This window comes from Hypanus sabinus, chromosome 4 (genome assembly GCF_030144855.1).
Source record: "Hypanus sabinus isolate sHypSab1 chromosome 4, sHypSab1.hap1, whole genome shotgun sequence".
Lineage (NCBI taxonomy): Eukaryota > Metazoa > Chordata > Chondrichthyes > Myliobatiformes > Dasyatidae > Hypanus > Hypanus sabinus.
Genome location: NC_082709.1, coordinates 52754978 through 52778636, shown reverse-complemented (window position 1 = coordinate 52778636; position 23659 = coordinate 52754978). Strand labels below are relative to the sequence as shown.

Sequence of the window (23659 nt, the reverse complement as noted above, 5' to 3'; positions counted from 1 at the left end):
TCTCCCTCTCCCTCTCTCCCTCTCTCCCTCTCTCCCTCTCTCCCTCTCTCCCTCTCTCCCTCTCTCCCTCTCTCCCTCTCTCCCTCTCTCCCTCTCTCCCTCTCTCCCTCTCTCCCTCTCTCCCTCTCTCCCTCTCTCCCTCTCTCCCTCTCTCTCCCCCCCCCCCAATAAGGGAAAAAGAGATGTCCCTGTTTCACAGACATAATAAACAACTCGTTGATTTACAATGTTAACAAGTCTGCTGCAATGCTTTTTCCAAGCTCTGTGCCCAGCGAGTGGGCTCCAGAAAGGTGCAGATCTTGGGGCACACAACCCACAGCAGCAAACCTGCTGCTCCTGATGTTCCACTACACCTCAGTCAGGGGCACCGTCCTATAATCGGCGTGTCTTCACAGCTATGAAAGTCCGTTACCCTGAAGGCACACTAGTCTTCCAGGCCACGTCCTAGAGATATCAAAAAGTGGCTGGTTGTGTGGCCCTGAAAGTGGGTCCCATTCTCGCAAAGAACCAATGTCAGAGTGTAATTCCAGGCCTGAAAAGAACCTTGACAAGGGAAAAAAGAAAGAATTGTCAAAGTTAGAAATAGAGCTGTATCTGACGATGCAAGCAAAGGAGTTGCCGTTTAGTGCCATCTTGACTTTGTTCTGCCCTTACACCTAGCCACACAGTCATGGGTATAAAGGGAGTAGAGCAGTGCGGCATCCTGCGTGCTGCCAAATTCGAGCTGTGGGTGAATCTACTTGACCTCATCCTCACCAGTTTACTTTTAGCAGATATATCTATCCACTGCGGCACTGGGAGAAACTGACCATTGCACAGTCCTTCTGTGAATGCCCTATATTGTAAATGAATAATTTTATCAATCATATTTTATTTTGAAATATAATACTGAAATATAATATTCAACATTAGACCTTTTTTTCCCTATCTGGGTAGGAGGAAGTAACTAAAGGATCTTTAAGGCAGCTTCAGCAGTAAATAAACATGCATTGAAAAATTATGAGGCTGGAGATTATGATGTTGAGGGATTCCAGCTAGGTACTAAGCATGCATTTGCAAGTAAACAAAGTTCTGGCAACGCGCTGGTAGCAATGTAATATTAGAAGAACTCAAGTGTGACAGCTTCAGTAGTCCCCTGAATGCTTGCAGTTGCTTCAGGCAGCTATCAGTCAAGTCATAAAGGACACTGACCGAAAGTGATCGTGTTGATGACTTGTCAGGAGGAAATCAAAGGTCTTTTTTCCTTTTGTATTGATGTGGTAGCTCAGTTCTAAAGCAACATGATTGAACACGTTTGGTCATTTATGGAACATTTCTCTGCTGATATTTCAAGTAATCATGGCCCATTGCTGTAATGATGTAAATCTGTTCAGAACAGCTTAGAACTTAGCTGTAATTTGATGGGAATGTTTTACCAGGCTATCAATTATTAAAGGTTTGATTAGTAGTGCAATGCCTATCCGACTTAGCTGACAAGTACTTAGTTACCACTGACGAACTTCTTTTGCCCAAATCTTGAAGATCTGTGGTTGCACTATATCCAAATCATAGAATTTCCAGTAGTTGAGTAATACAGAAAGGAAGTGATCATTGATGAATTGGTTTGTGGTTTAATAGATGTTAATAGATAGGGTATGAAAGGAATTGGACATAATGCAGACTAATGGGATTGGCGTAGAAAGACAAAAATGTTGGCATTGAAGTGTTGCATTGAAGGATCTGTTTCTATCATGTACTGCTCTGTTTCAGTTTTGCTGACGAGTGTCCAGTTAAGTCTACTTTACAGCTGTTTCCAATATAGAATAATTACCTTGGATATAGGACATAATTTCAAAAAGTAGTGGTAATGCAAACTTTGGCAGAGAAATGAAATGTGAGATTGAGTGCAACATGGGCACTCGTATATGTGCAGAATATGTCAAACTTAAAATGACCATCTAAAAATGAACAAATTTTAATTTCTGTGAAAAAGAATAAAGAGAAATCTTTTTTGGCAGATGAAGAGAGAACATAATTTGTCATTGTAAGCTGTCCCGTGATTAGTTTAAGGTTAATCATGTTGGTTGGTGGTTGCTGGGGAGGCGTGGCTCAAAGAGCCAGAAGGGCCTAGTCTGAGCTATATCACTAAATAAATCAACTAAACATAATTGACAAAAACATGAGGAAAGCTCATTTCATACTCTGAGGATTTGTAATCTAAGACTTTAAAAACCTATGCAATGCATCTATGTCATTTACAGATCTTTTTTTAGATCAGGGGCTCAAAACTGCTCACAACACTGCAAAAAAGGTCTGACCAATATGACTCATGTCATGTACAGATGTGCAGCAGAGTGTATTCTAACATGCTGCATGACTGCATGGGTTGGAAACTGTAGAGGACAAGAAGGATCTACAGCACGTATTCATAACTGCCCAATGCATCACTGGCATCAGTCTCTCTGCCATTAAGGGCATATTATGTCCTTAAAAAACCTGTGGGCAATACAGTCATGCATTGGTAGAAGGAATAAAGGCATAAACTATTTTCTAAACAGGGAGAAAATTCAACAATCAGAGTTGCAAAGTGAATTGGGAGTCCTCGTGCAGTAATTCCTAAAGGTTAACTCGCAGGTTGAGTCAGTGGTAAGAAAGGCAAATAGAATGTTATCATTCATTTCAAAAGGACTAGAATATAAGAACAAATATGTAATACTGAGGCCTTATAAGGTATTGGTCAGACCTTTTTTGCAGTATTGTGAGCAGTTTTGGGCCCCTGATCTAAAAAAAGATGTGTTGGCATTGAAGAAAGTCTAGAGGAGGTTCACAAGAATGATCCCAAGAATGTATGGGTTAACATATGAAGAGCATTTGATGACTCTGGGCCTGTACTTGCTAGAGTTTAGAAGAATGAAGGGAGATCTCAATCGAATATTGAAAGGCCTAGATGGAATGGATGTGGAGAGGATGTTTCCTACAATGGATGACTCCAGAGCCAAAGGGCAAGGCCTCCGAATCGAGGGGTGTCCCTTTTAAAATATATATGAGGAGGAATTTAGCCACAGAATAGCAAATTTGTGGAATTCTTTGCCACGGATAGCTGTGGGGGCCAAGTCATTGACTATATTTCAAACAGAGGTTGATAGGTTTTTGTTCAGCCAGGGCATTAATGCTTGGGGGAGAAGGCAGCAGAATCGGGTTGAGTAGGATAATAAATCAGCCATGACGGTATGGCAGAGCAGGTCAATTTGCTGAATTCAGCTTCAATATCTTATGATCTTATAGTCTTGTATACACACAAAGGTGCTGGAATGTAACATCATGAAGGATTCCACCAGTCCTGTTCGTGGACTATTTGTCCCACTCCCATCAGGGAGGAGGGTACATAATATTTACAGATTCAGAGACTGTTACTTTCTCCCAGCAGTAAGGCTGATCAACGCCTCCTCTCACTAACCCACCCTTCCACACCCCCTACCACCATCATTTCCTTTCGGTCACTTTTTTGTATCAACACTTCTATGCCTAGCGTTACTTTATGGACGTGGAATCAATCTATGTATTGAAGTATCTTATCTATTTATATTTATTGTGTTTTTGTTGCACTGAATTGGAACTGTAACAATCGTTTTATTCTCCATACACCTGTGTACTGGAAATGACATTAAACAATTTTGTATCTTGAATAGCATCCTTTAAAGTAATGTTGAGTAAATTGTTAAGGATAATTATTATAGGGATCTAGGGAAGTGTGCTGGAGTAGGACTAAACGGTTGTCCAAACTCCATGGAGTGTGTGACTCTCTCCTTGACTGTCCTATTGTGATGATGAATGATTTTGATTTAATGAATATTATCTATCTTTAGCTTGGATTCAACCTGCAAAAACTAATATTGATTCAGCACTTGGTGATGTTGGAAATATGTGCCTCAGAGGAGTATTTGATTTGTCTTGTGTTTTTTTTTTCTCAATTTTTCTCTGTAAAAGTATATAATCAATTGTCCTTTGGGATCTTATGACATTCAGCAACCGATGACTCTAGATAACTAGGTGGAGAGTATTTTAAACCAGGTTTGTTTACTGGTTCCATTATTCAAATTAAGTCAACAAACTTCTGACTGTGGATAACCACACCAATCTGAAAAAAATTTCAGGGAATTCTGTCTTATTTTGCCCAGTTCTTGAGATCAAACTGTCTTTAAGTCTCTTGCAGAATTTTACAATTTTATTGTCAATGTGCAACTGTTTAAGATTATTGACTATGTTTTATCATGATTTCCTTTACAGGAGATGGTACCTGTCATGGTTGATTATTGTCTTCTGTTAGAACGCATGTGAGTTTCAAATATTATGTTTATTGATATATGTGTTAAATTTATGTGCATATCGTTGGTTTAGGTTAAAGATGAAGCTCTAATTTGCAAATTTTTGATTTTTAGCTTTGTTTCAAATTTTGCATTCATTAATATTCTGAAAATAATTCAGAATTAATAGTTTAAATCTTCTGACTCCTAAAATAAAGGTAATATTAAATGATAATTAATAATATTTTTTATAATACTGAGAAAAAGATTTCCAATTTGCATTGCATATCCTCTGAATCGAGATGTTAGTAAAATCTTAAAATGTGGATGAGATTGTCTGCCTCTCACAATTCAAAGTCTTGGCCTTTGTTCATTGTGTAAAGTTCTACTCATGGCTTTTCCAGTCATTGTTCTCTGACTGTGCAATTAGTAATGATCATTTTACTGCTTTCAGTTAATTTATGCTTTGAATTTTTGTAGTGAAGAGTTTTCCTGTCATGTTTTGTAAGAAGATGAGATTAGGAGCAGGAGAAGGCCACCAGGCCCTTCAAGCCTCTGTGTGATTCATTAAGATTTTTCCTGCACTATCTACACTTTACTTGATTCTCACCATAAAACTGCACTCTCCTATCTGATTGTTCGGAAATCCCAAATGTTCGGTATTTGGCCAACTAAGACTCGCTTCCCACACTGCCTTTAGCACACTGCATTTCTGCTCCCCATACTATCTTGGAACACGCCAACCATCGCCCTAGTTACCTCACCTTTAAATTGCACCAGGGCCATTGCTTTATATTTCAAGATTAGTGTTTATTCATAATAAAAAATATATAATAGAAACAATGTAAATCTTTTACATTCATTGTCATTATATTCAGTAGTGTTAACTTATTATACTCTGCAACATTTTTTAAAAAAAAGCAAATTGAAAGTGTTAAGTAGTTTTAATTTAAATAACATATAGTAGTCAAAATATCTGCTAACTCAGCACCACCTGGATCAAGCTTTCTCAACCTTTTTGCCCTGAGGAATCCTTGAAATAATTTTCAGGTCTCAGGCACCACTGCATTATTATATCTAGAGCTCATGTTACATTAGTATGATCAGTAAGTTGTAGATATAATAATCATCCAAAAATAATTGTCAATGCTCTTTTGAGTAGAGAATTAATTTTTACCTAACCTTTCTTTTAAAAAAAAACATATTTAAGCTTAGCTTTCCTTTCTTGAAATTAATCTTTCTTTCTCTTTCATTAATTTTAAAAACTCATTAGGCAAACATAATAAATTTCTCAATTCTGGGTAGAACTTGAGATAAGCACACATGGATTTTACCTGGAACTGAAATCAGATGATTTCTATCTTTGCTCTTATTCCTTGAAAAGCAAGAAAAAGGTTGCTTACATGGAAGATGTTGAAAACTGCAGCAAAATGTTCATTGCTTTCCTGTGTATGGCAGGATACTCTTCTTTCACAGAAATCCAGAACTTGTCCAGAGCCAGATCAGTAAATCTCATCTTGAGTGCACAATCAGACTCTAGCTCACAAAGTTCTTCCTCTTCTCACAAAGTCAAGGTCTCAGGCTGAACAGAAGATTCAGAGAAAGGGTCCCTCACCCAGTCAAACACATGTATTGGAAGAGAGTTAAAACACTGTTCATTTTTGTTCTGCAGTTCTTCCAGGTGGTTTTCAATAAGACTGGAGAATTTCTGATATCTTTCCTCACTCTCAAGCCTAAGCAGCAGTGGAAACATTTTAAGATTTCCTTTTGCAGCATGATTTTTCCAAAGATTCAGTTTCCTTTTAAATCCAATAATCCTGTCACTTGAAGTCAAATCATTTTCTCCAGGGTCTTGAGGAGACTTGCTCAACTGGTTCATTTGATGAAAAATGTCTGCCAAGTAGGCTAGTTTCTGCAGCCATTCTTCATCTCCAAAGCACTCAGCAAAATCTGGTTAAAAGTACTCCTGCAATTCGCCTTTGAGCTGAAACATTCTGCTGAGAACTCTTCCTCTGCTAAGCTACCGGATTTCTTTATGAAGCGGGAGATAGATGTGTTCTTTGGTCAGGTTTTTAACACAGTTTTTTAAACGTTGTTGAGTGAACTGTTCTTAAAGCCACTAAATAACCTGCGTCCTGAATCTTTTTACTGACTGTGACTTTATTTTCAAAAGCTTTAATCTGTTTGTTTTGAGATTCCAGTAGTCATTTAAAATAATCAGTATTTTTACGTGTCATATGGCTGTGATTTGTAGTTAAGTGTCTTTTCAATTTTGTTACAGCTATTGCTACGTTTGTAAATTGCTTGCCACAGGCTAGGCATAATGGAATAGCACAATTTGGAAAACCCACTGATAAGTAGATTTCAGTGCAAAGATATGGTAGTGGCTAATTGCTCTAGTCCCACCCACCACTTTTGTCTCTAAGTTCCAGTGAGGCTGGTGGACTTCTGGGGCAACAGGAAGCATTGGGTCTCTGCTGCGGTTCTGAGTCTTCCGATTGCAGAGGTTTGTCAGTCATTGGTGTAGGTGCACACCCAGCTGGTGTCTCTCTGCCTCAGGATCCTGCAGAGATACTTGTATACTGACCACCCTCCGAGATGGCATGTGCTGTCGACACACTTTCTTCACCAGGGACACAGCTTGTAGGAGGCTCACAGCATCAGCTGTGCCACTTTGAGGGAACTGCCTCGCTTATACGGTGAGCTGTCAAGGCTATTGGGTCTAGTCTATTAGAGCAGACAGGGTGCTCATGAGCCATTGGGGACGGTGCTGTAGCTGCAAGGGGAACTGGTCCCCATCCTATCAGACTGAGTGTTGAGGGGGCTTGGGGAAGTGGAGGGGTTCCGGCTGTACTACCACCTGATGGGCTAGAAGTGCTCATCGGACCACGCCGGAGAGGGTCCCAGACAACTCGCAGGGATACCCACTGTGCTGTCCTGTGATGCTCCCAAGTATTTCTTGTGTGGGTTTCTCGCACACCTTTCACTCATTGCCTTTGTCTTCCAACCAGATGCACCTTAGTGATTTGTTTTACCATCCGTCAGTGGAGGAGATTGCTAGTAGAAATCTCTTTATACAGGGGTCCTTCCCCTGTCCATTGGGGATCTGGAGAGGAAGGAGTTGCATAGAGCAGAACTGAGCAACTGTTTTTTAAGCAGGTTACTGACACCCCGTCCACCTTTCTATTCTGTGGCCGGGAGGAGTCAGCATACCACGCTTATATGGAGTGTGAAAGGTTGCACCCCCCCTCTTGAGTATCTGAAGAGGCTGTTGCTCAGGTTCTTGTTTCGCTTGAGCCCTGCACTCCTTGTATATGGGCATCCGGTATGGAAGAGGGTGGGTCACAAGTAGGATCTACTGGTGGGCTTGCTCCTGGCCCTGGCTAAGATGGTTATTCACAGGTCTAGGTGGCGGAAAGTCACGGGCTCTGCCAGGGCCACCTGCCTCTCTTCCGAGGCTGCATTCATACCTGGATATCCTTGGAGTCACATGCAGTCACAGTAGCTACAGTGAGGGACTTCCAGGAGTGGTGGGCCTCCCAGGGAATTGACTGTATTAGAGACAGTAATAATCATATTTTAATTTAAATTTATTCACTCTCTTGTAAATAATGTTTGTACTTTGTGCATTTGTTGTGTAAATAAATTTGATTGTTTTGTAAAAAAAAAGGCACTTTTTTGTGTCTGTTGTTGTACTAATGCAATGAAATGACTCTGAAGATTGTAATTCTTCATCATTACCCTTAAAATAATTGTTTGTAAGCCTATACCTAGAATCCTCCTCTTCAAAAAATTGCCACACTGAACCATCTCTAGAATGAAAATTTCCTTCCAATTTTCTACTATACCAACAGAGTTTGTTTGCTTCCTAAAGTCAGTTGGCAGCATGTCAGGGGAAGTTGGGGAAAGTAATTTGGGAGGGGAAGGTGACGTCACAGCACAATTTGGGCGAGTCCATTCAATGCTTGGAAAATGCACTTCATGCTCCTCATCAGTCCTCCCCTCTGTGCAATACAGTCCTCACCAATTATCAGCCTACTGTCCTCCCCTTCAGGCAATACAGCGCTCACCATTATCAGCCTACTGTCCTCCCCTTCGGGCAATACAGCACTCACCATTATCAGCCTACTGTCCTCCCCTTCGGGCAATACAGCGCTCACCATTATCAGCCTACTGTCCTCCCCTTCGGGCAATACAGTGCTCACCATTATCGGCCTACTGTCCTCCCCTTCGGGCAATACAGCACTCACCATTATCAGCCTACTGTCCTCCCCTTCGGGCAATACAGCACTCACCATTATCAGCCTACTGTCCTCCCCTTCGGGCAATACAGCGCTCACCATTATCAGCCTACTGTCCTCCCCTTCGGGCAATACAGCACTCACCATTATCAGCCTACTGTCCTCCCCTTCGGGCAATACAGCGCTCATCATTATCAGCCTACTGTCCTCCCCTTCGGGCAATACAGCGCTCACCATTATCAGCCTACTGTCCTCCCCTTCGGGCAATACAGCACTCACCATTATCAGCCTACTGTCCTCCCCTTCGGGCAATACAGCGCTCACCATTATCAGCCTACTGTCCTCCCCTTCGGGCAATACAGCACTCACCATTATCAGCCTACTGTCCTCCCCTTCGGGCAATACAGCGCTCACCATTATCAGCCTACTGTCCTCCCCTCTGTGCAATACAGCACTCACCATTATCAGCCTACTGTCCTCCCCTTCGGGCAATACAGCACTCACCATTATCAGCCTACTGTCCTCCCCTTCGGGCAATACAGCACTCACCATTATCAGCCTACTGTCCTCCCCTTCGGGCAATACAGCGCTCACCATTATCAGCCTACTGTCCTCCCCTCTGTGCAATACAGCACTCACCATTATCAGCCTACTGTCCTCCCCTTCGGGCAATACAGCGCTCACCATTATCAGCCTACTGTCCTCCCCTTCGGGCAATACAGCGCTCATCATTATCAGCCTACTGTCCTCCCCTTCGGGCAATACAGCACTCACCATTATCAGCCTACTGTCCTCCCCTTCGGGCAATACAGCACTCACCATTATCAGCCTACTGTCCTCCCCTTCGGGCAATACAGCACTCACCATTATCAGCCTACTGTCCTCCCCTTCGGGCAATACAGCACTCACCATTATCAGCCTACTGTCCTCCCCTTCGGGCAATACAGCGCTCACCATTATCAGCCTACTGTCCTCCCCTTCGGGCAATACAGCGCTCACCATTATCAGCCTACTGTCCTCCCCTTCGGGCAATACAGCACTCACCATTATCAGCCTACTGTCCTCCCCTTCGGGCAATACAGCGCTCACCATTATCAGCCTACTGTCCTCCCCTTCGGGCAATACAGCACTCACCATTATCAGCCTACTGTCCTCCCCTTCGGGCAATACAGCGCTCACCATTATCAGCCTACTGTCCTCCCCTCTGTGCAATACAGCACTCACCATTATCAGCCTACTGTCCTCCCCTTCGGGCAATACAGCACTCACCATTATCAGCCTACTGTCCTCCCCTTCGGGCAATACAGCACTCACCATTATCAGCCTACTGTCCTCCCCTTCGGGCAATACAGCGCTCACCATTATCAGCCTACTGTCCTCCCCTCTGTGCAATACAGCACTCACCATTATCAGCCTACTGTCCTCCCCTTCGGGCAATACAGCGCTCACCATTATCAGCCTACTGTCCTCCCCTTCGGGCAATACAGCGCTCATCATTATCAGCCTACTGTCCTCCCCTTCGGGCAATACAGCACTCACCATTATCAGCCTACTGTCCTCCCCTTCGGGCAATACAGCACTCACCATTATCAGCCTACTGTCCTCCCCTTCGGGCAATACAGCACTCACCATTATCAGCCTACTGTCCTCCCCTTCGGGCAATACAGCACTCACCATTATCAGCCTACTGTCCTCCCCTTCGGGCAATACAGCGCTCACCATTATCAGCCTACTGTCCTCCCCTTCGGGCAATACAGCGCTCACCATTATCAGCCTACTGTCCTCCCCTTCGGGCAATACAGCACTCACCATTATCAGCCTACTGTCCTCCCCTTCGGGCAATACAGCGCTCACCATTATCAGCCTACTGTCCTCCCCTTCGGGCAATACAGCACTCACCATTATCAGCCTACTGTCCTCCCCTTCGGGCAATACAGCGCTCACCATTATCAGCCTACTGTCCTCCCCTTCGGGCAATACAGCACTCACCATTATCAGCCTACTGTCCTCCCCTTCGGGCAATACAGCGCTCACCATTATCAGCCTACTGTCCTCCCCTTCGGGCAATACAGCTCTCACCATTATCAGCCTACTGTCCTCCCCTTCGGGCAATACAGCGCTCACCATTATCAGCCTACTGTCCTCCCCTCTGTGCAATACAGCACTCACCATTATCAGCCTACTGTCCTCCCCCCTGTGCACCAACTTTAAATGGCATCCCCTATGTCATGTTAAAAGCTGAGAGTGGACTCAAGCAAGTACACATGGTCCTACTGCGCACTGCCAAACTGGGCCAAGAGACCTCTAATGAGATTGCTAATGGGGCTGCTCAGTCAATGTCCACCAATGCAGTTGCTATCATCGAACATTGTGCAGAGTTTACAAAACAATGTTTTTTTTTATCATGATCTCACGCGGAACCCCTAGTGACCTCTTGTGGAACCCTAGGATTCCATGAAACACCAGGTGAGAAACCCTGACCTAGATCCTGAGTGTGTCGGAGTACTGGATCCAGAAATCAATCGATATTTATGTTCAGTAATTTCAATTATTGAATCTCCACAATCTTTGGGGAGAGTGATTTCTATATGTTCACTACCCTTTGAGTGAAGAGGTTTCATATTTTCTCATTCATGAAGGGGGTACTCTTGCAACCCCTGCTTTTAGACTCCACAGCAAGGCTAGTCACCTTGTGTATACTCTTAACAAGCTCCACAGTCACCTTTCATTCTTCTGCATGCCAGACAGTGCTGACCTAGTTTACTCAGTATGTTCTGGAGTTACATAGTATGGAATTCTGCTCCTATGTCTTATGATCATATGGTTTTATCAAACAGATCTTTAATCTTAGCTCATCCATGCTTGTCCCATTTGCCTGTGATTGGCCCTCTGACTCACTCTTGTAGCAGCTTAAATGCGTTATAAACTTTGTGATTGCACTTACCTCTTCTACTTTCTCTGGAAGATTTTTCTATATACCCTCTACCATCTGTCTGGAAAAAACATGCCCCTCAGGTCACCTTTAAATCTTCTTAAACTTGTGCCCCCTAGTTTTGGACTCCCCTACCCTGGGAAATTGACTCTGACCATTCACCTTATCTATGTATCTTCTGATTTTATATGCCAGTATAAGGCCATTACTCTGCCTTGTATGTTCCAGTAGGATTAAAAACCCCAGTTTATGCAGTGGTCCTTGTAACTCAAGTCCTGCAGTCCTGATAACATCTTTGTGAATCTTCTCTATATTCTTTCCACAATAATGACATCCTTCATATTGGTAGATGATTAGAACTGTGCACAATACTCCACAGAATATGCCTTTCTCATCACTTGATATATCTTGTTTTGCCACTGTTGGAGAACTGTGTGCTTGTATTCCAACAACACACACAAAATGCTAGAGGAACTCAGCAGGCCAGGCAGCATCTATGGAAAAGAGTACTGTCAACATTTCGGGTGGAAACCCTTTGATGGGACTGGAGGAAAGAAGCTAGGAAGTAGATTTAAGAGGTGAGAGAAAGGGAGAGAGAAACACAAGGTGTTAGGTGAAACCTGGAGGTGGAAGGCTGAAGAAAAGAGCTGGGAATTTGATTGGTGAAAGAGATGGAGGCCATGGAAGAAAGAAAAGCAGGGAGGAGTACCAGGAGGGGGCGATGGGAGGGCAAGGAGATAGGTGAGGATGGATAAGGGGATGGGATGCAGTGGCAGGTGGTGGGAAGAGAATGGGAGGCATTACTGGAAGTTTGAGAAATCTATGTTCATGTCATCAGTTTGGAGGCTACCCAAATGGTATATAAGGTGTTGTTCCTTTAACCCAGGAGTGGCCAACCTTTTACATTCTGTACATCAATTTTTTCACACACGAGTTCAGATGCGCCATACAACTCTTGTACCCCCATTCAATTCTTGTAAAAATATGTTAATGTAGATATATTTAGCATTTTACATGATATATTGATTTAATATAAAAACAAAATAAAATTACTTGCCTTAATGAGACTTTTGAGTCTGTTTTGATTTCACCAAGATTTTAATGTTTGGAGTTAAATTAGTTACTGAGAGCAGCAGAGAATTCTTCAAATTTGAATCAGTCAATCGCGACTTTGTTTTATTTTTAATCAATTTCATGGCTGAAATTGCTTGTTCACATCTGTACGTAGTTCTGAAATGACATATATAACTCTGGGCAAATTTTCTTACTTCTGGAAGCTGTTCATGGGGTAATGATCGCCAGAAATTAATCATGTCAGCAGCATTTGGGACTGAGAGAAGCTCATCAAATTTCATCTTCAGTAATGAATTTGTTTTCAAGTCAATAAGTTTCATTTGTGTGTTACTAGGCATCTTCATGATTTTTTGTTCACTAAATGAAAATGGGTTTATAAATGCAAGTATGCAGTCTTCTTCTTTAGCAGAATCATGAAAATGACTTCCAAATGACTCTTGCAATAACCTGATTTTTTTTCAATATATTTTGTAAAATTGCCATTATCTTCAGCACATTCACTCTGCTCTTTTAAGTGTGGAAACTGGCTCAAATCCTCATTTTCTAACTGAGAGGTGAACAGTTTTAACTTCATCTTGAATGCATTGATATCATTTACTAAGCTAGGAAACAATTTGTTCTTGCCCTGGAGTTTCAAATTTAGATCATTGAGATGGCTGGTAACATCAACTAAAAATGCTAAATCAAATAGCCAATTGTTATCACAAAAAAGGGCTCTTTCCTCAGGCAGCTCATTTTTCTCTTCTAGAAAATTATAAACAGTATTTTTCAGTTTCTAAATCTACTCAGACCCTGTCCTCTGGAAAGCCAGCACACCTCACAATGAAGGACGAGATCACCATATCCCAAGTCTAACATTTCACAATATTCTCTGAATTCTTGTCTGTTTAATCCTCTTGCTCTAATTTTATTCATGCATTTCACAACCAGTAATGTAACATGCTGCAAATTTAAAAGTTTTTCCACATACCGAATTAAATAAAGGAGACTACGGAGCCATGAGGGAAGAGCTGGCCAAAGTTAAATGGGCGGATGCCCTGGCAGGAAAGACAGTGGATCAGCAGTGGCAGATATTCTTGGGCATAATTCAAAAGATGCAAAAGCAGTTCATTCCAATGAGAAGCAAGGATTCAAAGAAGGGGAAGGGGCCACAGTGGTTGACAAAGGAAGTCAGAGATTGTATAGCATTAAAGAAAAAGATGTATGACAGGGCTAAGATGAGTGGGAATACAGATGATTGGGAAAGTTTTAAGGAGCAGCAGATCTTAACTAAAAAAGCAATACGGAGAGGAAAAATCATGTATGAGCTCAGTCTAGCCAGGAACATAAAAGGGGATAGCAAAAGCTTTTTTAGCTATGTGAAGAGAAAGAAGATAGTTAAGAACAATGTTGGCCCCTTGAAGAATGAATTGGGAGAAATTGTTATGGGAAACAGGGAAATGGCAACAGAATTTAATGCGTACTTTAGATCTGTCTTCACCAGGGAGGACACAAGCAATCTCCCAGATGTATGGATGGGCCAGGGTCATAAGATATCAGAGGAATTGAGACAGATTGACATTAGGAAAGAAACCGTGATGAGTAGACTGGTAGGACTGAAGGCTAATAAATCCCCGGGTCCAGATGGTCTGCATCCGAGGGTTCTAAAAGAGGTGGCTCAGGAAATTGCGGATGCATTGGTAATCATTTTCCAATGTTCCTTAGATTCAGGATCAGTTCCTGAAGGTTGGAGAGTGGCTAATGTTATCCCACTTTTCAAGAAGGAGAAAATGGAGAACTATCTCAGCCTAACGTCAGTCGTGGGGAAAATGCTTGAGTCCATTATTAAGGACGAAATAGTGGCACATCTAGATGGCAGAAATAGGATTAGGCCGAGCCAGCATGGATTTACCAAGAGCAAATCATGCTTGACTAATCTGTTGGAGTTTTTTGAGGGTGTAACAAGGATGTTAGACCAGGGTAAGCCAGTGGATGTTGTATACCTAGATTTTCAGAAGGCATTCGATAAGGTGCCACATAGGAGATTGGTGAGTAAAATCAGAGCTCACGGCATTGGGGGCAGGGTTTCAACATGGATAGAAAACTGGTTGGCAGATAGAAAGCAAAGGGTAGCAGTGAATGGGTGTTTCTCGGACTGGCTGGAGGTGACTAGTGGGGTACCACAGGGCTCTGTATTGGGACCACAGTTCTTTACGATTTGTGTCAATGATTTAGATGAGGGCATTGAAAACTATATCAGCAAGTTTGCTGACGATACTAAACTGGGTGGCAGTGTGACATGCGAAGAGGACGTTAGGAGAATACAGGGAGACTTGGATAGGCTGGGTGAGTGGGCAGATACTTGGCAGATGTCATTCAATGTGAATAAATGTGAAGTTATCTGCTTTGGAAGCAGGAACAAGAGGGCAGAGTATTGTCTGAACGGAGTAGAGTTAGGTAAGGGAGAAATGCAAAGAGACCTAGGAGTCCTAGTTCACCAGTCAATGAAGGTGAATGAGCAAGTGCAACAGGCAGTGAAGAGGGCAAATGGAATGTTGGCCTTTGTTACAAGGGGAATTGAATACAAGAGCAAGGATGTCCTTTTGCATTTGTACAGGGCCCTGGTGAGACCACACCTGGAATATTGTGTACAGTTTTGGTCTCCAGGTTTAAGGAAGGACATTCTGGCAGTTGAGGAAGTGTAGCGTAGATTCACCAGGTTGATTCCTGGAATGGCTGGGCTGTCTTACGCAGAGAGATTGGAGAGATTGGGCTTGTACACGCTGGAATTGAGGAGATTGAGAGGGGATGTGATTGAAACGTTTAAGATAATTAAAGGATTTGATAGGATTGAGGCAGGAAATATGTTCCAGATGTTGGGAGAGTCCAGTACCAGAGGGCATGGATTGAGAATAAGAGGTCAGTTATTTAAAACAGAGTTGAGGAAGAGCTTCTTCTCCCAGAGAGTTGTGCAGGTATGGAATGCACTACCTCGGAAGACGGTGGAGGCCAATTCTCTGGATACTTTCAAGAAGGAGCTAGATAGATATCTGATGGATAGGGGAATCAAGGGATATGGGGACAAGGCAGGGACTGGGTATTGATAGTGAATGATCAGCCATGATCTCAGAATGGCAGTGCAGACTCGAGGGGCCGAATGGTCTACTTCTGCACCTATTGTCTATTGTCTATTGACTCTTGGTGTATAATGCAGTAATATTTTAGTAGAGGACGACCTAAAAGGTTTCCAAGCAAAGTTGTTGTCCCAGTAGCTTTACCTATCATTGCTGGCACTCCGTCAGTACAAACACCAATGAGTTTACTAGAATCTAGTTGTAGATTTTCTAGGCATGATTTTACTTTGTCAAATATATCTGATCCTCTTGTTTTTCCATAAAGCAACTCAGGACCGATAAGTTCTTCAAAGGTGCTAAAATTATCATCAATACCCCTTATAAAAATGCTTAACTGGGCTACATCACATTTTGTCTCAAGTTAAAGAAATGAAAGTTCAAGCATGGACAAGGTCTTTCAGTTGCTCAGATACATCATGACAGAGTTCTTCGATGTGTCTCGTAACTGTTTGCTTTGACAGAGCAATTTTGTCTACTTTCCTTTCGATATTTTTACCACCAAGACATCTTGCAAATATTTGGAGACAAGGCTTAATTTCTTCTCTATCAGAGAATCTTTGTTTCTTGGCCAACACTAAAGCAATTTTGTAGGACACTTCTGATATCGCCAAACTTTCACAACTTCTTTTAAGAAATATATTTTGTCTTCTTTTGATTTCTTCCTTTCTCTTAATCGCATATTCTTTCTGTAACTCAGACCCAAGTACTAGCTTCCGTTTTCCTTTTATTTCAGTGTGATGTTGTGTTTTATAGTGTCTATTAAGATCGTGTCTTTGAGAAAGTATTTTCACAAACAATGCACAATGGTTTTCCTGATGGACCCGCTATAAATAAGAACTTATTTTCCCACTGTTGATTGAATTCAAAATTACTATCACTTTCTGCTTTTCTTTTGCACTGTGATGGGTAACTGAATGTAAAAACAAGGCTTAATTTTCGAAAAAGTACAAAACTGCAAAAGTTCACAAAGGATGAACAAAGCAGAACTCTGTAGCACACGAATGTCAGTTGTAAACTGACTGACAAAAATTTGTGACGCACCGCTGGTGCAGACCAGCGCCTCAGGATCAAACAAGTATCAAATGTATATTGAACAGTTATGGAACAGCTGTGGAATAAAAGTCCTTCTTTCCTAGTTTGACTCATTGACCATTTAAAAAAAATTGAAAACAGGTTAATGTGAAAGAAGATAACATTCACCAAAAGATGTGCATGAAATAATAAAATCGCTAAAAATAATTGCTAAGTTTTAGATTTATTCTCATTAAAACCCTTTTCTAGCTCTAAGCTACATGAATTCCTGTTACAGTTTTTTTTCTACAAATCGGTTTTTGGTTAATACTTTTTGCATGAGTAGGCTTACTTCTTTTTTATTATTATCACGGGGGTGCAAAGTGCCATTTCTAATCATCCAATGCGCAACTTTTGACGCATGCACCATAGGTTGGTCATCCCTCCTGTATCTTAATTGTGGCCTCATCTCGACAGTGGAGGACGCCATGGATGGCCATATCAGAATGGGAATGGGAAGTGGAATTAACATGGGAAGCCACTGGGAGATCCCACTTGTTATAGTGGACGGAGCATAGGTGCTCGCCGAAGCGGTTTCCAAATCTCCCATTCCATATATCGTGAGACCTGACGTAGATTCTGATAGGTGGGGAGAATGGACCATGGGAGAAAAGGCAGGAGCAGCAGCACCAAGGGTAGGTGATAGGCAGGTGAGGGAAAAGAGGTAAGAGCCTAGAGTGGGAAATAAGAGACAAGGATGAGTGGGGGAGAAAGTAAAAGGAGAAATTGATGTTCATGCTATCAGACTGGAGGCTCCCTAGATGGAATATGAGGTGTTGCACCTCCACCCTGAGAATGGCTTCTGTGGCAAAAGAGGAGGCTATGGCTGAATGGGGATTGGAATTAAAATGATTGCCCTCCGTGAAATTCTTCTTTTGGCTTCAGCTACAAATCTGTTAGGGTTTTCTATTGTATCTCGTGCTTCTGATGTGACTTCCTCTACATTGGTGAGACACCACGTAAGTTGAGGGACTGCTTTGTCAAGCGCCTTCACTCCATCCTCCAAAAGCTTGCTTTTTCTTCACGTTCTTCCTGTCATTTTTGAAAAAAAATGTTGCTTAATGTAAAAATAGAAAATGCTGGCATCTCACACAAGATCGTCTGAAGAGAAAGCCAACAGCTGTGTACCTGCCGTTCAGTGATGAATCACTTGTAGGTTTTGGCTGTCTGGGTTTGGAACATGCTGTTCTGTGCTATAAATTTTGATAATAGTTTCTCTCTTTTATTCATGTGATTTGTGCATTTTAAATCGTGAGGAAAATATGCCCACTTTTCATTTCGTTATCATGTTTTACTATCCTGCTGTTGGTCCACAGCACACTTTTTCCAGCCCTTCGCATTCAGCATTCTGAAAGAACTTGGATTATTTTGCTTGTCACCTACACTAAGGGGTAATTCTCGTGTGCCCAGTTAACCTACCCGCGCATGTTAGATTGGGTTAAGAGAGGAAGATCACTCCACTCACACCTATCCATAATTTCAAAAAAAAAGCTTTAAGATCTTAAATCATTGTATTCAAGATAGATAATGCTTTTTTTAAGTAAAAGCAATCATTTTCTGCTTTCAAATCCTTTGAACACTACAAAGGTGCAGAGTATTGGGGATGGATTGTAGTAGTAGAGATGGGTAGGGAATGAGCTGAAGAGCCTTGAATCCAAAGGTAGTTATTATATATAGAGGAATTTTACTAAGATATTGCCAGGACGGTAAAATTGTAGGTATGAACAAGTATTTGATAAAATGGGTTACTTTGGAATAGAAAAAGCTGAAGAGTGTATCCACCTGACTGGGGTGTATAAAAATGAATGGCACAGTTAAAATAAAGGACGTGTTGTCTTCTTTATGTGAAGGTTCAAAAATTAGTGTTCATGGATATAATTAATTGTTAGTATATTTTGATTTGGAAAGTAGTAAGGTCTCCCAATTACTGTCTCAAAGGGTGCTTGAAGAAGAAATACTCATTATAGTTAAATAGTCCTAGACTATGTCCTTGAACTGTGACCTGCAAAGTTGTGGACCAATTGCTGGAAACCGGGGTTAGTGCTGGATAGTTCTTTCTGTCCATTAGTATTAATCTGAAGATAGTTGTCCTCAGTTTTGTAATTTTTTTTGTGTGTTCTCAATGAAGTTATACTTGCATTGAAGTTTTATCAAATCCAGAAATCCCCCATTTTACTGTAGTTTTGTCCTTCTGTTTACTTCATGTAGTTTTATAGATAATGTAAATCATGCATATTATATAAATTAATTTTAATAGTAAAATAAATTAACTTTTCTTTTGTTACAGAGACCTTCTATTTGGCCAGATCTACAATAGACTAAGTGAGATCTCAGTGGCAAAAGGAGTTTTTCTTGAATGCCTAGAACCCTATATTTTAAAGGACAAGCTAACAAGCATCACACCACAAGTGATGAAGGATTTGCTCATCCACTTTCGGGACAGGGATATGATGGAGAACATTGAAGCATGTATTGTACATATGGACATCACTAGCTTAGACATTCAACAGGTGAATTCATCTTTTTGTTTTTTGTTTCCATTAATATAAATTATTTATTTCTTTGCATGCTAGATTACTCTTAGGGCTCTAATTTCAGTGTATTTCTCCTAACGTTAAGCTACTGCTACATTTTCAGCAATATGTCTGGGCTAATGACTGACAAGTCTGTTCCTGCCTTTTTTGCAGAAAGTAAGACATCACATGGCCTTGTTCATACAATATTATTTAGGCAGCTGATGTTACAAAGTTACATGTTTATGGCAACAAGTTCATTTTTGTTTATATTGTTCTTTTTACTGTATTCTTCACTGATCAGAGCTTGCAATGTTATTTTTTGAAGTTCAATTTTATTGTCACTCAACCGTATATATGTATACCACCAAAAAAAAATGTTTCTCTGGACCAAGTTGCACAGCACTGTACCTATGACTCGCACACATAACACAAAGTAATATCACCTCAAATAAATTAATAAATAATGTATTTCCGACACAAGTTTAAAAAGTACAGTATAATGCTACTGGTGCTTCATATGTGATGATCCTAGGTGGTGCCAGGGAGTTCAGTATGCTCACGCCTTGGGGGAGAAAGCTGTTTCCTAACAGTCTTTCTCCTAATGCTATGGTACCTCTTGCTTGATGGTAAGTGGGTCAGTGAGATTGTTGGAAAGATGCGAGGGATCAGTGGCAATGGGAGGAATTAATGATAATGCTAAGGGCCCTGTGTACGCAGCACTTTTGATAAGTATCTCAAATGAGTGGAAGTGGGACTTGATGATTCTTTTAGCGATCCTTGCAATCCTTTGTTACATCTTGCAGTCAGATGCCTTACAATTCCTGTACTAGAGAGTAATGCAGCTGGTTAGGACACTCTCAATGGCGCTCTTGTAAAAATTGGTTAGAATGGGGGCTGAGGTGGTGGAGCTTTGTTTACTCACTTGCCTCAGTATCCTCAGAAAATGGAGATGCTGCTGTGCTTTGATGGACCAGGTCTGTTATGCACACTCCCAGAAAATTGGTGTTCCTAATTCTCACCATGGAGGAGTCAGTTATGTGAAGTGAAGAGTGGTTCGCCTAGAGCTTCCTAAGCTGTAGAATAATCTCTTTTGTCTTGTTCATGTTGAGATTGAAATTTTTGCAATTGCATCATTCTACAAACCACTCTACTTCGTTTCTGTATGCTGTCTCTTCATCCTTGTTAATGAGGCCAACCACTATTGTGTCATTGTTGAACTCGATGATTTGGTTTGAACTCAATCTAGCATTACAAGCTCGCGGGTAGCTCAGCTTTTCTAATTCACCTTCGGGAATAGATAACAAAAGAGATTCAGCAGATGCTGGAAATCTTGAGCAACACACACAAAGTGATGGGAGAACTCAACGGGCAAGGCAGCATTTACGGAGGGAAATATTGTTGACATTTCAGTCCAAAACCCTTTATCCTGTTCAATGTTGTTAAGTATGCTGCATAGTCATATATCTATATAGCCTATAGAAAATAGAAAAGTCTATTCTCCAGAGGTTTGATACTGAATCCAAAGAGAAACCTTAAATTTCTGAAATGATTGACATGAAGCCCCTTTGGACATCTTTTGACTATGTATATGTGTGCATTTGTTGTAGGTGGTCCATATGTGCTGGGAACATTCTCTCTATGATGCGATGATCTATGTATACAATAGAGGAATGAATGACTACATCACTCCAATGGAGGTAAGTCTTGCTTGTTAAAGGCAAAAGACACATGATCTGTACATTCCCACCACATGCACCTAACCCCCAAGTTATTCTGTATGGAAAACGTGTCTCCCGCCGTGTGTGATTTGATATCACAGTTTACTTTCTTTGTCTAACCTTTTCCTTCAACAAAGTGTTTTTTGGGCCATTTAAGAGTCAACCATTTTGCTAGATCTTGAGCACATGTCAGTTAGATTAAGTAAGGTTGATAGACTTTCTCACTGAAAGGCATTGGTGGAACATTTGGGTTTTTATAAACACCTTTTAGTTTATGGTCATTCATAAGTAGTCCAGATTACTGATCATTATCGACAATGGAGTTCCCTAGCTACCAACATTGTGGGACTTCTTTATTAACATGAGCTACAGTGGTTCTAGGTGACTCGCCACAATTTCTTGGGGAAAAAAGGGATTTGTCACACTGTGTAAAATTGCAAAGGTGAAAAATGCCAAGTTGATGTATGAAACATTTGACTAAACTGGATCAGCACTGAAAACTACTTTGGCTATTATATATTAGACCCACTGGTTATCAGTATGACACAGTAAAATCAGTCAGATGTATCATCTTTCCCTCTTATTGGCAATAGATCACATGACAATACTAGGAAGTCTGAAGCTGTTAATATCCTTCTGACAGAATAATCTGCAGTGTGTTTACGTTGACTACTGTGAGATGACAGCAGATATAATGGCTGAAAGATTTTATCAGCTATATATTGGATGTATTGTTTAATGCCAAAATTACTTTGATCTTGCTTGGACTATCAAAGCAGATGAAATCACTGATCACTTAGTCATTGCTAACTTTTAGTCTTTCAGTAAAGTAGCTGGCATTCCACATGACTGACTACTGGGAATATCTTTTAGAAACTTCGGACACAAAAGTCTGATAACTCATTCCTAGAAAGATTTATTCAGGAGGGCAGTTACGCTCTTCTCTTGAGATATATTATTACCTCATCATCATCATTATGTGCCGTGTCGTATGATGTGGGGGATCATGATCCTCTATCCATGATCATGATTGTTTTTGGCAGATTTTTCTATGGAAGTGGTTTGATATTGCTTTCTTCTAGGCGGTGTCTTTACAAGGTGGGTGACCCCAGTCATTATCAATACTCTTTAGAGATTGGCTGCCTGGCGTCAGTGGTTGCATAACCAAGACTTGTGATATGCACCAGCTACTCATATGACCATCCACCACTTGCTTCCGTGGCTTCACGTGAGCCTGATTGTGGGCTAAGCCGGTGATATACCTTGCACAATAGTGACTTGCAGGCAAGCAGAGGAAAGGAGCACCTTACTTACATCTTCTTTAGTAGAGATGTTTCTCCACCCCTCTCCCTTATCACCTCATAATGAGTAAATAATACTTTGAGGCAATAACAAGGAAATAGCACAGGTTGGTCATAGCTCTGACGAGGTTCTTCTGAACTGTATAGACATTAGTTGCCTTCTAGATAATTGTTTCGTCTTGCCTGATGGTCTTTTGAAGGAGAGAAACAAAATGGAGCCTTGCTTTTATTACAAAGCCTTAAAATACTGTGATTCTTTGCTAAAGTTTCTTTAGTTCAGTCTCCTAAATTGAGCAGGGGTACAGTCGGCTCTCCTTATCCGTGGATTCTGCATGCGTGGATTCAACCAACCTTAATCTTAATATTAATATTAAACATAAGATTAAGCTATGATGATGTTGTTTGTGATCAAATGTATTTATTTGAAAATAAAAATTCTGTGATAAAAAGCAAGGTAGGTGATGGTTTCTTATCTCACTTCAATGGTTTATGTTTTCAAATCTTTTGCCTTTTGCCTTGTGTAAATGCAATGTTGTAAAAATTCTGAGTGTTCTATAAACCTCATTAATAAACTGCATGAAATGCCATGAAGTCCAAACCAAGATAGGTTACCTTGAGAAAATCAGTGACATAATTAGGAACAACTTTCTGCTTGTGAAGATCAAAGGAAGAGTAATATTTATTTAGGAACAGGAACTTGGAGAGGATGCAACAAAGAGTGAGCAAGTGTAGTAGGCTGGAAGGTAGTTTCTGTTACTGCAGAAAATAAATATTGTGTGTTTCATGCTTTAGTCTGTGCACCTAATTAACTATTGGGCATTATTCTGTTTATCAGCATACGCTGTCCAAATCAAAAGCACTAGATAGGTGTGAGCACTGGAATCATTTACTTAATCATGGGGTGATCTTAATAAAATTATAATTTAAGAAAGCTTTATAGTTATTGGTCTGTAGTTATATACTCTTTTACTTGAACAGCTTTATAACAATCCTAGGAAGTACGGGCCAAGCTTTTACATTACCTGGAGAGAAAGCTAATTATTCACCTTGGATCTTTCAATCTTTCCGCTGCATTGAAGTATGGAAACTATTGATCCTATTTTTATTTGCCTGTTGATTTGTTAAATAATGAATTTCAAACTTTAACAGTTATGTTAAGCCATGTTGTCTTGTGAAATCACCGAGTTTCATATAACATATAACATAGGCTTTTTCCCTAATTATTTTCCAGAAATTATTCCAGGTTATTAGTCCTCCTCTTCGGGCTGGAAAATCTCTCACAGGTAGCTGCTACTTTTTCACCAATTAGTTCATGTCAGTAGTTATAAGTGAGCCTTCATGATTAGTGTTTTCATCTATTTAACAATTTAACAGCTGACCGAACAGAGAATAAGAAATCATGCAGCAAAT

At 40.9% G+C, this 23659-nt stretch overlaps 1 protein-coding gene across 3 annotated transcripts in view; it reads left to right on the top strand.

Moving 5' to 3' along the window:
- The window catches only part of vps8 (VPS8 subunit of CORVET complex), a 607159-nt gene that overhangs the window by 86691 nt on the left and 496809 nt on the right, over positions 1–23659 (top strand). For all 3 annotated transcript variants that reach the window (XM_059967078.1, XM_059967079.1, XM_059967080.1), the window contains 4 exons: positions 4267–4313; positions 19002–19224; positions 20838–20927; positions 23481–23532. In XM_059967078.1, the coding sequence (XP_059823061.1) occupies positions 4267–4313; positions 19002–19224; positions 20838–20927; positions 23481–23532 (412 nt within the window). The remainder of the gene's footprint in view (positions 1–4266; positions 4314–19001; positions 19225–20837; positions 20928–23480; positions 23533–23659) is intronic.